This window comes from Neodiprion fabricii, chromosome 4 (assembly GCF_021155785.1).
Source record: "Neodiprion fabricii isolate iyNeoFabr1 chromosome 4, iyNeoFabr1.1, whole genome shotgun sequence".
Classification (NCBI taxonomy): Eukaryota; Metazoa; Arthropoda; class Insecta; order Hymenoptera; family Diprionidae; genus Neodiprion; species Neodiprion fabricii.
In genome coordinates this window covers 20,356,707-20,370,919 of record NC_060242.1, presented here as the reverse complement: position 1 = coordinate 20,370,919, position 14,213 = coordinate 20,356,707, and the positions used below count along the sequence as shown (strand labels likewise).

The 14,213-nt window shown below is 40.4% G+C and overlaps 1 protein-coding gene across 2 annotated transcripts; it reads left to right on the top strand.

Moving 5' to 3' along the window:
- The first annotated feature begins 299 nt into the window (after positions 1–299).
- On the top strand, positions 300–5,937 carry LOC124179800 (solute carrier family 12 member 9). 2 transcript variants are annotated; one of them, XM_046564562.1, is made up of 10 exons: positions 300–842; positions 966–1,248; positions 1,337–1,471; positions 1,579–1,916; positions 3,047–3,260; positions 3,386–3,655; positions 3,728–3,935; positions 4,015–4,803; positions 4,895–5,332; positions 5,489–5,937. In XM_046564562.1, exons 2-10 carry the CDS (start codon positions 981–983, stop codon positions 5,685–5,687), a joined length of 2,859 nt encoding a protein of 952 aa, XP_046420518.1. In that variant the 5' UTR covers positions 300–842; positions 966–980; the 3' UTR covers positions 5,688–5,937. The 2 variants fall into 2 exon arrangements, with proteins under 2 accessions (XP_046420518.1, XP_046420519.1); XM_046564563.1 differs by having other exon boundaries at positions 301–842; positions 1,100–1,248.
- Positions 5,938–14,213: the final 8,276 nt, after the last annotated feature.

The window sequence follows — 14,213 nt, the reverse complement described above, 5'->3', positions numbered from 1 at the left end:
CTGTTTTGCAACGAATTTTGGAAGAAATTTATTCTCATTATTAATTCCTTGTATCGCCGACAAGACGGTTAGTACACACAGGCTAAGTACTGGCTTGGATTCACCCGGTTTACCATTGCGAAGATCGTGTTACTCTGAAGGTGAATACAGCCAGCATCACGTCGAAATCGGTAACTCTCAGATGTTCTGCAATAAGTTCTCAACTCTACCGTTGGAACATCTCAGGGAGCGCAAGCGCATAACGATTTTCGGTTGTCACACCAAAGTCCAGTAAGGCAAATGTCTTTATATTCTTCAGTCAACGGCGTTGATGATCGTCAAAACAAGTAACATTCAACGCTGTCGGTAAAAACTGACTATACCATTCTCTTAATGAGTCATACGTGTGGAAAGTAAAGTCAACGGTACATGGCAAAACCGTGGCAGTACCTAGGAAACTGTGACCAGTTTGTTGGTTGTCACGTTTCTGCTTTGGCGATTTGCCGATGTGTCAAATGTCAGCCTTATGAAAAAAGTATCCGTATTTAATTGAGCAGTTTTCCATGTGTGAATAGATAAATCTGTTATACGATACATATTTTATTTTGATGATATTTAAGAAGAGTGTTTCATTCTTTTATGTACTTTGTTACCACCCATCCGCGATCAGTTGAATTCCCATGTTATCTCGAGGATTGGTATAGGGCGGTATAACAGTATAAATTCTAAACACAATTACGACCGTTTCTCGATGGCAATTACGAAACTTGAATCTTGACTGATGCATTCGTTTTATCCTACGAAAAGAACAAAAGAAAATCTTTAGAATTTACGTACGATTAACGATTATTTTGATTCCTCAGGTATGTTATAGTTTGTTTATTGTTCTTTGTTCAAATATCTGACAGATTAGCTCACATTTGTATGTTGTAACTCTTTGTGGTATACAAGCAATAAACGAATGATGGAAATGTTTTTTGCTGAAGGCAAGCATATGAAAGATGCTGGCTCCGGAAATAGGGTCAACAAACTCAGAATCGATAAATATTCATGGGAAAAATGAGAAACTTCCCCTTATTAGGGGTAGAGGAATTTTCCAGAGACTCGGTGGACTTTTCAGTTTTGGAAGATCATCTCAAACTATGAGCGATGGGTACGTGGAGTTTGGAACATTGGGTCCGCAGCCAGGTCGGACCCTGGGTACCTTTGCCGGTGTTTTTAGCCCTGTCACCCTCTCCATGTTCAGTGCCTTGGTATTTATCCGAATAGGTAAAATTTTCCACGTAATATCGACATACTTGTCAAATGATTTCCAAATGCAGCTATCTGGTTTCAATTGTTTTCCTTTAATTTTCAGGGTACATTGTTGGAAATGCTGGTCTACTCGTTACGCTTACTCAATTTGTCATTGCGTATGGAATTTTAGTCTTCACAGTCGCCTCTGTTTGTGCAATTTCAACAAATGGCGCCGTCGAGGGAGGCGGAGCGTATTGTATCCTTGCTTGTAGAATAATTTATGTCTTCAAGATCAAAGCATTGCCGATCAATGTTAGTGAAATACAATTTACCAGCCATTACTTTTCCAATTCTCTTGATCAGTCATGATCAGCAGAACACTGGGTCCGGAGTTTGGGGGTTCAATCGGGACGCTGTTTTTCATGGCAAACATTGTTTCCAGCGCACTTTGTATATCTGGGTTCGCCGAAGGTTTGGTGGAAAATTTTGGACCCTCGGGTTACCTGATTAGCCAGAATCCTATTTTGCCAGATGGCAGGTGGTGGAGATTTCTCTATTGTTCTGTCGTGAATACTGCAAACTTATTTGTTTGTTTGATCGGTGCAACTATGTTTGCGAAAACAAGTGCGGTCATATTGGCCATTGTCTGCATTTGTCTGGGCAGTGTATTCATCAGTTTCTTCGCACAAGATCACATTGAGGTACATTTTTCAATTGATTTAGCAATATGTTACAAGTTTGTTTTTCCCATTGGAATATTCATTTCATTAAATCTGTTTCCAATTTTTTGACACGCTTTAAAGCAAGCCTGCTGATCCACAAGCTTCTTCGTGCTTTACATACTCTTTATTGCCATCCTATATTGTTTACAGTCTTGGATAATCCATGTTTCTTATGTAATCAATGATCAGCTTAGCTCAAAAAATAAGCAAGCAATATTGTCAGTTGTTATTTATTAACTGTAAATCACTGGGTATCGACATAGGGAGATTGTTGTGAACTAAAAACGTTATTTATAAAATTCAAATTTAAAAGAAACATACAGTTCCACAATCTAGGAAAACATTGGCGTAGCGTACAATGTTTTCTATTTCGTTCACAGTTCGCGTTGGGAATAGCATTGGAGACTGCATGTATTATGGTCATAAATTCCGACATGGAAAAAGGCTACAATAAACCTGAGATTCGACAAGCTCTTACAGACATACGAGTTCAATGTAAAAGGTGAGTTGTCGTTCAAATGACGCTTCATCTCAATCATGGCTCAAAAATATACGAGTAAATTTGATGGCGCTACAACTGTGATCTTGGTATCAGAGATTGATATCTACTCCCTCAGTGCATGAGTCAATGGCCATCCTGACATTTGTCATGTATGCCAACAAGAACTGTAGAACAAAATGTGGGATGACCCAAATAATTTACATTGATATAGCTCATTTAATTTTAGTTTAATATCAGTAGTTTGGCTGAGAGGAAAAAGAAGTTGAATGTGTCAGACTATCGATTTAATTAGAAAAATATAATTTCATTATTTATTCGTCAGTATAATATAGAGCATAGAATTGGATTTATTATATTCATTAATTTTTTTTTCCATATACTGCATGCAATTGATTGACAATGTAAATATTTCAAACAGGCTTGCTTTGAATGCTGATTAGTTTTTTGATGTATTGCTTGATATTCCTTAATTGCACAAAGTTTAGTAAAACATTTCTATGGAATAGATTTTGTTTTCTAAATTCTATCTGAGAAAAAAAATTTATTTTGGTTTCTGTCATTAATTATATTTCATCATTACACAGTGATTGATTTCTCCGGTTTTCAGGTGCCAATACCAGCTGCAAATGCCCTGGTTCAAAATGCTACATATCACGTAAGTGGAATATACACAGGTCTGCTTTCTACCACCTTGATAGAAAATCTCTATACCAATTACACAGCTGATTACACCAGTAATGGTAAAGTCGTTGACTTTGCTAGTGTTTTTGGTGTGTTATTTAGTGGAGTAACGGGAATAATGGCTGGAGCGAACATGAGTGGTAATAAAATAGTTTTAGACGTTATGATTATGTACAATAAGAACAAAATTATTGAATGCCAAGTGAAAAATGTATTATTTTTTGACATTAAAAATACTTCTAATACCAGATTACCTGTCTTAAAGGTGAACTCAAAAATCCGGCGAAAAATATACCAAGGGGAACCTTATCTGCAGTGTTGTTCACGTTTATATGCTACATCTTGCTGTCAATACTTACTGCCGCGACGAGTAGTAGATTTTTGTTACAAAACAATTTTATTTACCTGATGCCCATCAATGTTTGGCCACCGTTTGTAGCCATCGGTATTTTAACCGCCACATTCAGCGCTGGACTGAGTAACTTGATTGGTTCGAGTAGAGTGCTGGAAGCACTGGCAAAGGACAATGTTTTTGGTGAGATATAAGATTATATTCACATTGTTGAAGAAAGAATACCTCATTCACCAATTTAAAAACTCTTTCCAGGTTCGGGATTGAATTATATTTTGCAAGGGACGTGGCGCGGTAATCCGATTAGCGCGGTTCTCACCTCCTGGATTTTGGTCCAGATTATTCTACTCGTTGGATCGCTGAATACAATTGCCCAGATTAATTCAGTCCTCTTCTTACTTAGCTATTTGGCAACTAACTTGGCGTGCTTGGGCCTTGAGTTGGCCAGTGCTCCAAACTTTAGGTAAAATCTGATGAAATGTTCTTTTCTATTTTTCTTGCTTAGCTGAATTTTACTTTCAATCCCTATATTTCGCTTTCAGACCAACTTTCAACTATTTTACCTGGTATACCGCTACCATAGGACTCTTGGGAACGTTGATAATGATGTTTGTGATAAATAGCATCTATGCATCAAGCAGCATAATACTCTGTTTAATTTTAGTCATAGTACTGCACCTGTTCTCTCCCAGTAAAAACGCACCGTGGGGCAGCATATCGCAGGCTCTCATATTTCACCAAGTGAGAAAGTACTTGTTGATGTTAGACTCGCGCAAGGATCACGTCAAGTTTTGGCGTCCTCAAATGCTCTTGATGATCGCCTCGCCAAGGTCGGCCTGTCCGCTGATCGATTTTGTAAACGATTTGAAAAAGGGAGGCTTATATGTAATTGGGCATGTTAAAGTTGGACAATTCTTGGCACAGAGGACCGACCCGACGATAGAAGAATACCCGCACTGGTTGAGCTTAGTCGATCACATGAAAGTTAAGGCATTTATAGAATTGACCATTGCGCCGAGTGTTCGTGAAGGATTGCATCAGCTTATCCGCCTCTCAGGTATGGGAGCCATGAAACCGAACACAATTATACTCGGATTTTACGACCAGGAAGAGCCCCAGGATTTTTTTCAAAACTCACAATATGCCACATCCATGTTTGACAGCTCTGTCGCTTCGACTACCGTTAAAGTATTTCCACTTAGAGACACAGGCACCGAGAGAACTGTTGATCAAGTACAATATGTTAAAATGTGTCTCGATGTTCTCAAAATGAAGAAAAACTTATGTCTCTGCAGAAGCTTCCATTTGCTAGACAAATCAAGCATTAACAAGTAAGTAGGCATAGGGCATTTGCACTGTGAAATTTGTTTTATTATCTGGCATATGTCGATCAGCGTTTACAATTATTTTACCTTCATACAGAAATTCGAATTTGAAATACATCGATGTCTGGCCAGTGAACTTCTTGCGACCATCCGACCAAGATCCTTTCGACACGTCGTCTTTGTTCATGCTGCAGCTGGCCTGCATAATCAACATGGTGCCTGTGTGGAAAAACTTGCACCTCAGAGTGTTTCACTGTGAAACAATGCAGTCTGATTCGATTTTGAACATGGCTGAATCATTTGGATCAACGTCTAACGACTTTCCAAAGTCACTGAACGAGCATAAATTAAGAGAACTTTTGAACATGCTACGTATTTCAGCATCTATAAACCAAGTTTTGGAATGGTCAAGGCTACTTAACAAGTTGCAGAGCAACGGTTCAACAGGATTTCAATCATCCGACAGCGACTATCCATCTACCATGGATCAAAGGGAAGGCACCGCCAACAATATACCCGAATCTTATTTATCCAGGTTCGAACTATAGCAAAACGAATCATAATACAATAGCGTAATGATATTTTCTGTAAAGTGTTGATTATTTATTATTTGTTTTATTATTTTAAACAATCATTGCAACTTCTGTTCATAATACAGAAATGTTAGTACCAAAATTTAATCGCTTTCCAGTGTTAACGAGCTGATACGCCAAAATTCAGCAAACACGGCTGTAGTTTTCATTTACCTTCCGCCACCACCTGACTCCAGCACCAGAGACGAGCAAGAAATTTACTCGCGTTACCTTCATTCACTGTCTTCATTGACGGCGAACTTGCCACCAACAGTTTTGATCCATGGACTCAATGCTGTAACATCAACAACGTTATAAGCACAAGTTTCAAGTGAATATATGTGATTTGGTAACTAAGATACCTTGATAGGGGTAATTGGATATAGTATTATAGATAGCAAAATTGAACATTGGATAATGACACGAAAGAAGTATTCAAGGAAAAACGACAAATATATATTATTGCATTAACTAATGGTAATAATAATTTTATACCCCAATTTTCAGATATTGTATTTCTAGAACATAAGAAGCTTGTAATATTTTAATACATGTAATTTGAGAACCATTCCTGGCCGAGTTTTTTATAATGAGCACCAATTACCTACATTTGAACTAAACACGTTATGGACTTCCTGTATCCCAATGAGTGGAATAATATCAGGGTCTCTGGAACAACAATTTTGTTCAGCATCAAGATGATCTTTTTCGTTTACCACACATGGAGGCCCTTGCGGCTTTATTTTCAAGGAGAGAACAGATTCCTCTTGTACCTCATCGATGAATTTTCGTCAAACAAAAAATGCTAGGCTTGGTTCATTCAATCCAAACACCGGGGTAACGGTCTCAAAAAATTGGTTGCGCGTAGTCTAAAATCACAAAAAATACAGATCGAACACTGAAAAGAGAAAACAGCGTCTAATTGGTCAGGGAAGGGTCATACTAATCAAATTCAGGACATGAAGGTTTTTTTTCAACAATAAGATGAAGCTAACCCTTTTAAAGTTTTACATAAAATTTACCGTGATTTTTATAAGTGCTGGAATGAATTCTTTCATGCACTATTCCGACGTAATTTTGCGAGAGAAATCGATTGGGCGCAGTCCCAATGCGCTGCAAGCAACATATCAGAAGTTAGAGCCAAAAAACCAGAACCTGTGTTTTTGCCATTTTCCAGCTGGTGCTCTTTCCTTCGTCCTGTCTCTGCTGTTGGTACCACGCTATTTTCGCTACCTTTTCCGAGTTCCTGGGGATCCAAATGGTCTGGACAGGATCATACAAATCGAATCGGAGACTGAAAGTTTTTCGCTCAAAAAAACAGCAAGGATAACCCCTTTGTATTTTTGGCGAAACTTTTCGCGATTTTGAAAAGTGCTGGAATAAATTCTCTCATGCACTATTCCGACGTAATTTTGTGAGACAAATCGATTAAGCACTTTTCAAATATTAATCCTCACGTCAGATTTTTGATGTGTTCTGATACTGAAAATATTTATTGCTATTCCAGGTACAACCCGAGGTGGTTATCGGTGGTTGTTCGAGGTGGTTGACGATTGTTGGAGGTGGTCGGAGGTGGACGAGGAGGAGGACGAACTGAACTGAGTCTCAAAGCCCTGTTGACATAAAAGCAGCTATTCGATAGAAATAGTAGTTTATAGTTTACACAGCCCATTGCATGATATTTCATCATAAATACATATGTTTCAATGTATTTAGGAATAATTTATCAAATATACAGAGGTCATGTGCAAATAATAAATGAATCGATTCGACCGCAGTTTAATGTATTCATTAGAGCTTTAACAATAAATTTAAGCTTTGTTACTTCTTTCATTTTATTATGGATAATCAAAAACATTTCCGACTAATCGTGCTGTGGAAGCATGGGGATTAAACCAAATGTAGCAAAAGATTAGAAACAGTGTATGTAGAGTACGGGTATTTTTCTAATAATGCAAATAGAATAGAATACCACGCCTTGCGAATTAGCTTTCCAGTCAGAGATAAATGATGAATTTTAAGGACTGCATTATCGTTGTTGAATACTCTATGCCTCATGGGAAAAGAAAATCTGTAACGACAAACTTGATGCACCGGATCATCGTCGACTTTGACTTTTGAAATGTCCTACCATTTTCGAACGCCTCCTAGCTCCCCCTGCCACCGCCGACCATCAATGGCCACTTTCGAGTACCCCCAATCACCTTCTGCCAGCGCCGACCACCTCCTACCATTTCCGAACACCTCCAACCATCCTATTTACCTATATTACCAGATTAGCTATGATATGAAAAGAGAAGAATTATTCATTTCGAAATGGGATTCTATTCGACGCGCGCTCGACGTATTCCATGACATTAGTATTCATAATTATTCCAACAACTTTTCATTTGCTCTCTCGATCTTGAATTTTCATAGGCATAGAATCGAAACGTTGTTTCAGCTGGTCGCAAGTGAAGTATCTGCGTTGGGTGGAGGAGCAGAATTGTTTTTCGAAAAGTATTCGGATGGAAAAAAATTCAGAGCAACTGTAATACATCACGGATGCGGTAATTTTGAACGAGATGAAACGGATGCTTCGTATATGAGACAGTATTTAACGCTACGTAGTGATTTAAAGACCTAGGAAGTTGATAGGGAGAGAAAGAACGACGCTTCTTAACATTTCGAGTGTATTTTAACACACATTTGAAAGATACGAGCGAAATTTTCCATCATCCAACTGTCGCAGAACGGCAGCGTTATTAGCCGAGCCGTTCAGTGAAGAATTTATCCTCAATCAACGGCTGACCATCGAAGGGCCTGGCCGCTTGAGTCTGGAATCGGCAGGAGAGATGAGGTGTGTATTTCTTGTATGAAACGTGAAAACTAAAAGCATTATACATCATATCATATCATCATACATCGTACACCATACATCATCTACCATACATCATACATCATACATCATACATCATGCATCATACATCATCATACCTAGTATTACGGTTCGAAACCAAAGTTTGAATTTTCGGAAGTTTGAAAAGTGACGTCACCAATCTAAAATCGGCTAGCCGAGTTCCTCAGTCCGGTAACAACCGCGCAGTAGAGCGGACGGATGAGAGTCGCGCTCCGCAAATTTCGAGTACGGGTTCTCAACCTCCCGGATCCCGCGCTTCGGGTCCGCTACGTATTTCGAGTACCGGGTTCTCAACCTCCCGGATCTACATTAAATTATTTCAATTCGTTTTTCGCGCAAGCCGAAATTCAGTAGCTGTCAGTCCGCTAATAAAATTTCTCGACTTCCACGATAAGCGCTCCGTGGTTCCTGGTTCACGTTTACAATAAATTATTTCAATTCGTTTCTCGCGCAACCCCAAATTCGGTAGCTGTCAGTCCGCTAATAAAATTTCTCGACTTCCAGGATGAGCGCTCCGTGGTTCCTGGTTCATGTTTACAATAAATTATTTCAATTCGTTTCTCGCGCAACCCCAAATTCGGTAGCTGTCAGTCCGCTAATAAAATTTCTCGACTTCCAGGATAAGCGCTCCGTGGTTCCTGGTTCACGTTTACAATAAATTATTTCAATTCGTTTTTCGCGCAACCCCAAATTCGGTAGCTGTCAGTCCGCTAATAAAATTTCTCGACTTCCAGGATAAGCGCTCCGTGGTTCCTGGTTCACGTTTACAATAAATTATTTCAATTCGTTTTTCGCGCAACCCCAAATTCGGTAGCTGTCAGTCCGCTAATAAAATTTCTCGACTTCCAGGATAAGCGCTCCGTGGTTCCTCGTTCATGTTTACAATAAATTATTTCAATTCGTTTTTCGCGCAACCCCAATTTCGGTAGCTGTCAGTCCGCTAATAAAATTTCTCGACTTCCAGGATAAGCGCTCCGTGGTTCCTGGTTCACGCTTACAATAAATTATTTCAATTCGTTTTTCGCGCAACCCCAATTTCGGTAGCTGTCAGTCCGCTAATAAAATTTCTCGACTTCCAGGATAAGCGCTCCGTGGTTCCTGGTTCACGTTTACAATAAATTATTTCAATTCGTTTTTCGCGCAAACCGAAATTCAGTAGCTGTCAGTCCGCTGATAAAATTTCTCGACTTCCAGGATGAGCGCTCCGTGGTTCCTGGTTCATGTTTACAATAAATTATTTCAATTCGTTTCTCGCGCAACCCCAAATTCGGTAGCTGTCAGTCCGCTAATAAAATTTCTCGACTTCCAGGATAAGCGCTCCGTGGTTCCTCGTTCATGTTTACAATAAATTATTTCAATTCGTTTTTCGCGCAACCCCAAATTCGGTAGCTGTCAGTCCGCTAATAAAATTTCTCGACTTCCAGGATAAGCGCTCCGTGGTTCCTGGTTCACGTTTACAATAAATTATTTCAATTCTTTTTTCGCGCAAACCGAAATTCAGTAGCTGTCAGTCCGCTAATAAAATTTCTCGACTTCCAGGATGAGCGCTCCGTGGTTCCTGGTTCATGTTTACAATAAATTATTTCAATTCGTTTTTCGCGCAACCCCAAATTCGGTAGCTGTCAGTACGCTAATAAAATTTCTCGACTTCCAGGATAAGCGCTCCGTGGTTCCTGGTTCGCGTTTACAATAAATTATTTCAATTCGTTTTTCGCGCAACCCCAATTTCGGTAGCTGTCAGTCCGCTAATAAAATTTCTCGACTTCCAGGATAAGCGCTCCGTGGTTCCTGGTTCACGTTTACAATAAATTATTTCAATTCGTTTTTCGCGCAAACCGAAATTCAGTAGCTGTCAGTCCGCTAATAAAATTTCTCGACTTCCAGGATGAGCGCTCCGTGGTTCCTGGTTCACGTTTACAATAAATTATTTCAATTCGTTTCTCGCGCAACCCCAAATTCGGTAGCTGTCAGTCCGCTAATAAAATTTCTCGACTTCCAGGATAAGCGCTCCGTGGTTCCTAGTTCACGTTTACAATAAATTATTTCAATTCGTTTTTCGCGCAAGCCCAAATTCGGTAGCTGTCAGTACGCTAATAAAATTTCTATAACTTTATATTCTTCTCATAATCTTTTTGGTCAAATATGTCGATGAAAAAATTATATTTAACCTTACACATTATTTTTGATTTGTTCTCATGCTGAAAATATTTATTAGTATTCGAGGTATAACTCGAGGTGGTTGGCGGTGGACGAGGAGGAGGACAAGGAGGACGAGGATTTGTGCTCGGTGAGTAAAACACTTTTATAATATTTCATGGCAATTGTAATTATATTTCATCTGAAATATTACAAACTTGTCACGTTTACAATAAATTATTTCAATTCATTTTTCGTGCAAGCACATATTCAGTAGCTATGAATAATCTTATACAATTTATTATATTATTAATTGATTAATTAATATTCTTATAATATTTAATGGCAATTGTAATTATATTTCATCTGAAATATTACAAACTTGTCACGTTTACAATAAATTATTTCAATTCATTTTTCGTGCAAGCACATATTCAGTAGCTATGAATAATCTTGTACAATTTATTATATTAATCATTAATTGATTAATTACATTAATCCTTACACAATATTTATAATGTGTTCCTATACTTAAAATATTCATTACTATTCCAGGTATTACCCGAGGTGGTCGGAGGTGGCCGAGGAGGAGGACGAGCTGGACGAGGAGGAGGACCAGGTGGACGAGGAGGAGGACGAGGTGGACGAGGAGGAGGCGGGGTGGGTCGTGGGAGAGGACCTCTCCTCTCCTCAGAGGAGGGGAGGGGGAGGGGCAGGGAAGGGGGAGAGGTGGGCGGGGAGGGGGAAGGGAAGGGAAGGGGCGGGTGGCGGGGAGGGCGAGGGGGATGGGCAGGGGGAGGGGGGGGGGGAGGGCGAGGGGGGGGGGGATGGAGGGCGGGAGGGAGGGAGGGAGGGAGGGAGGGAGGGAAGGCGGGAGGGCGGGAGGGAGGGCGGGAGGGACGGCGGGGGGGGGGGGGTGTTGTTCGACTCTATCAACTCTAATGGGCTCAAATCGACATCCGTCCTCCTCTCTTTCTCCCTCCCGCCCTCGCGCCCTCCCTCCCTCCCACCCTCCGCCTCCCCCCTCCCCCTCCCCTCCCCCTCCCCCTCCCCTCCCCCTCCCCCTCCCCTCCCCCTCCCCTCCCCTCCCCTTCCCCTCCCCCTCCCCCCCTCCCCCCTCCCCCTCCCCCTCCCCGCCCACCTCTCCCCCTTCCCTGCCCCTCCCCCTCCCCTCCTCTGAGGAGAGGGGAGGTCCTCTCCCACGACCCACCCCGCCTCCTCCTCGTCCACCTGGTCCTCCTCCTCGTCCAGCTCGTCCTCCTCCTCGTCCACCTCCGACCACCTCGGGTAATACCTGGAATAGTAATGAATATTTTAAGTATAGGAACACATTATAAATATTGTGTAAGGATTAATGTAATTAATCAATTAATGATTAATATAATAAATTGTACAAGATTATTCATAGCTACTGAATATGTGCTTGCACGAAAAATGAATTGAAATAATTTATTGTAAACGTGACAAGTTTGTAATATTTCAGATGAAATATAATTACAATTGCCATTAAATATTATAAGAATATTAATTAATCAATTAATAATATAATAAATTGTATAAGATTATTCATAGCTACTGAATATGTGCTTGCACGGAAAATGAATTGAAATAATTTATTGTAAACGTGACAAGTTTGTAATATTTCAGATGAAATATAATTACAATTGCCATGAAATATTATAAGAGTGTTTTACTCACCGAGCACAAATCCTCGTCCTCCTTGTCCTCCTCCTCGTCCACCGCCAACCACCTCGAGTTATACCTCGAATACTAATAAATATTTTCAGCATGAGAACAAATCAAAAATAATGTGTAAGGTTAAATATAATTTTTTCATCGACATATTTGACCAAAAAGATTATGATAAGAATATAAAGTTATAGAAATTTTATTAGCGTACTGACAGCTACCGAATTTGGGCTTGCGCGAAAAACGAATTGAAATAATTCATTGTAAACGTGAACCAGGAACCACGGAGCGCTTATCCTGGAAGTCGAGAAATTTTATTAGCGGACTGACAGCTACCGAAATTGGGGTTGCGCGAAAAACGAATTGAAATAATTTATTGTAAACGTGAACCAGGAACCACGGAGCGCTTATCCTGGAAGTCGAGAAATTTTATTAGCGGACTGACAGCTACCGAATTTGGGGTTGCGCGAAAAACGAATTGAAATAATTTATTGTAAACATGAACGAGGAACCACGGAGCGCTTATCCTGGAAGTCGAGAAATTTTATTAGCGGACTGACAGCTACCGAATTTGGGGTTGCGCGAGAAACGAATTGAAATAATTTATTGTAAACGTGAACCAGGAACCACGGAGCGCTCATCCTGGAAGTCGAGAAATTTTATTAGCGGACTGACAGCTACCGAAATTGGGGTTGCGCGAAAAACGAATTGAAATAATTTATTGTAAACGTGAACCAGGAACCACGGAGCGCTTATCCTGGAAGTCGAGAAATTTTATTAGCGGACTGACAGCTACCGAATTTGGGGTTGCGCGAAAAACGAATTGAAATAATTTATTGTAAACATGAACGAGGAACCACGGAGCGCTTATCCTGGAAGTCGAGAAATTTTATTAGCGGACTGACAGCTACCGAATTTGGGGTTGCGCGAAAAACGAATTGAAATAATTTATTGTAAACATGAACGAGGAACCACGGAGCGCTTATCCTGGAAGTCGAGAAATTTTATTAGCGGACTGACAGCTACCGAATTTGGGGTTGCGCGAGAAACGAATTGAAATAATTTATTGTAAACGTGAACCAGGAACCACGGAGCGCTCATCCTGGAAGTCGAGAAATTTTATTAGCGGACTGACAGCTACCGAAATTGGGGTTGCGCGAAAAACGAATTGAAATAATTTATTGTAAACGTGAACCAGGAACCACGGAGCGCTTATCCTGGAAGTCGAGAAATTTTATTAGCGGACTGACAGCTACCGAATTTGGGGTTGCGCGAAAAACGAATTGAAATAATTTATTGTAAACGTGAACCAGGAACCACGGAGCGCTTATCCTGGAAGTCGAGAAATTTTATTAGCGGACTGACAGCTACCGAATTTGGGGTTGCGCGAAAAACGAATTGAAATAATTTATTGTAAACATGAACGAGGAACCACGGAGCGCTTATCCTGGAAGTCGAGAAATTTTATTAGCGGACTGACAGCTACCGAATTTGGGGTTGCGCGAGAAACGAATTGAAATAATTTATTGTAAACGTGAACCAGGAACCACGGAGCGCTTATCGTGGAAGTCGAGAAATTTTATTAGCGGACTGACAGCTACTGAATTTCGGCTTGCGCGAAAAACGAATTGAAATAATTTAATGTAGATCCGGGAGGTTGAGAACCCGGTACTCGAAATACGTAGCGGACCCGAAGCGCGGGATCCGGGAGGTTGAGAACCCGTACTCGAAATTTGCGGAGCGCGACTCTCATCCGTCCGCTCTACTGCGCGGTTGTTACCGGACTGAGGAACTCGGCTAGCCGATTTTAGATTGGTGACGTCACTTTTCAAACTTCCGAAAATTCAAACTTTGGTTTCGAACCGTAATACTAGGTATGATGATGTATGATGCATGATGTATGATGTATGATGTATGATGTATGGTAGATGATGTATGGTGTACGATGTATGATGATATGATATGATGTATAATGCTTTTAGTTTTCACGTTTCATACAAGAAATACACACCTCATCTCTCCTGCCGATTCCAGACTCAAGCGGCCAGGCCCTTCGATCGTCAGCCGTTGACTGAATAGATTCTTGCATGCACTATGTCGACGTAATTTTGCGAGAGAAA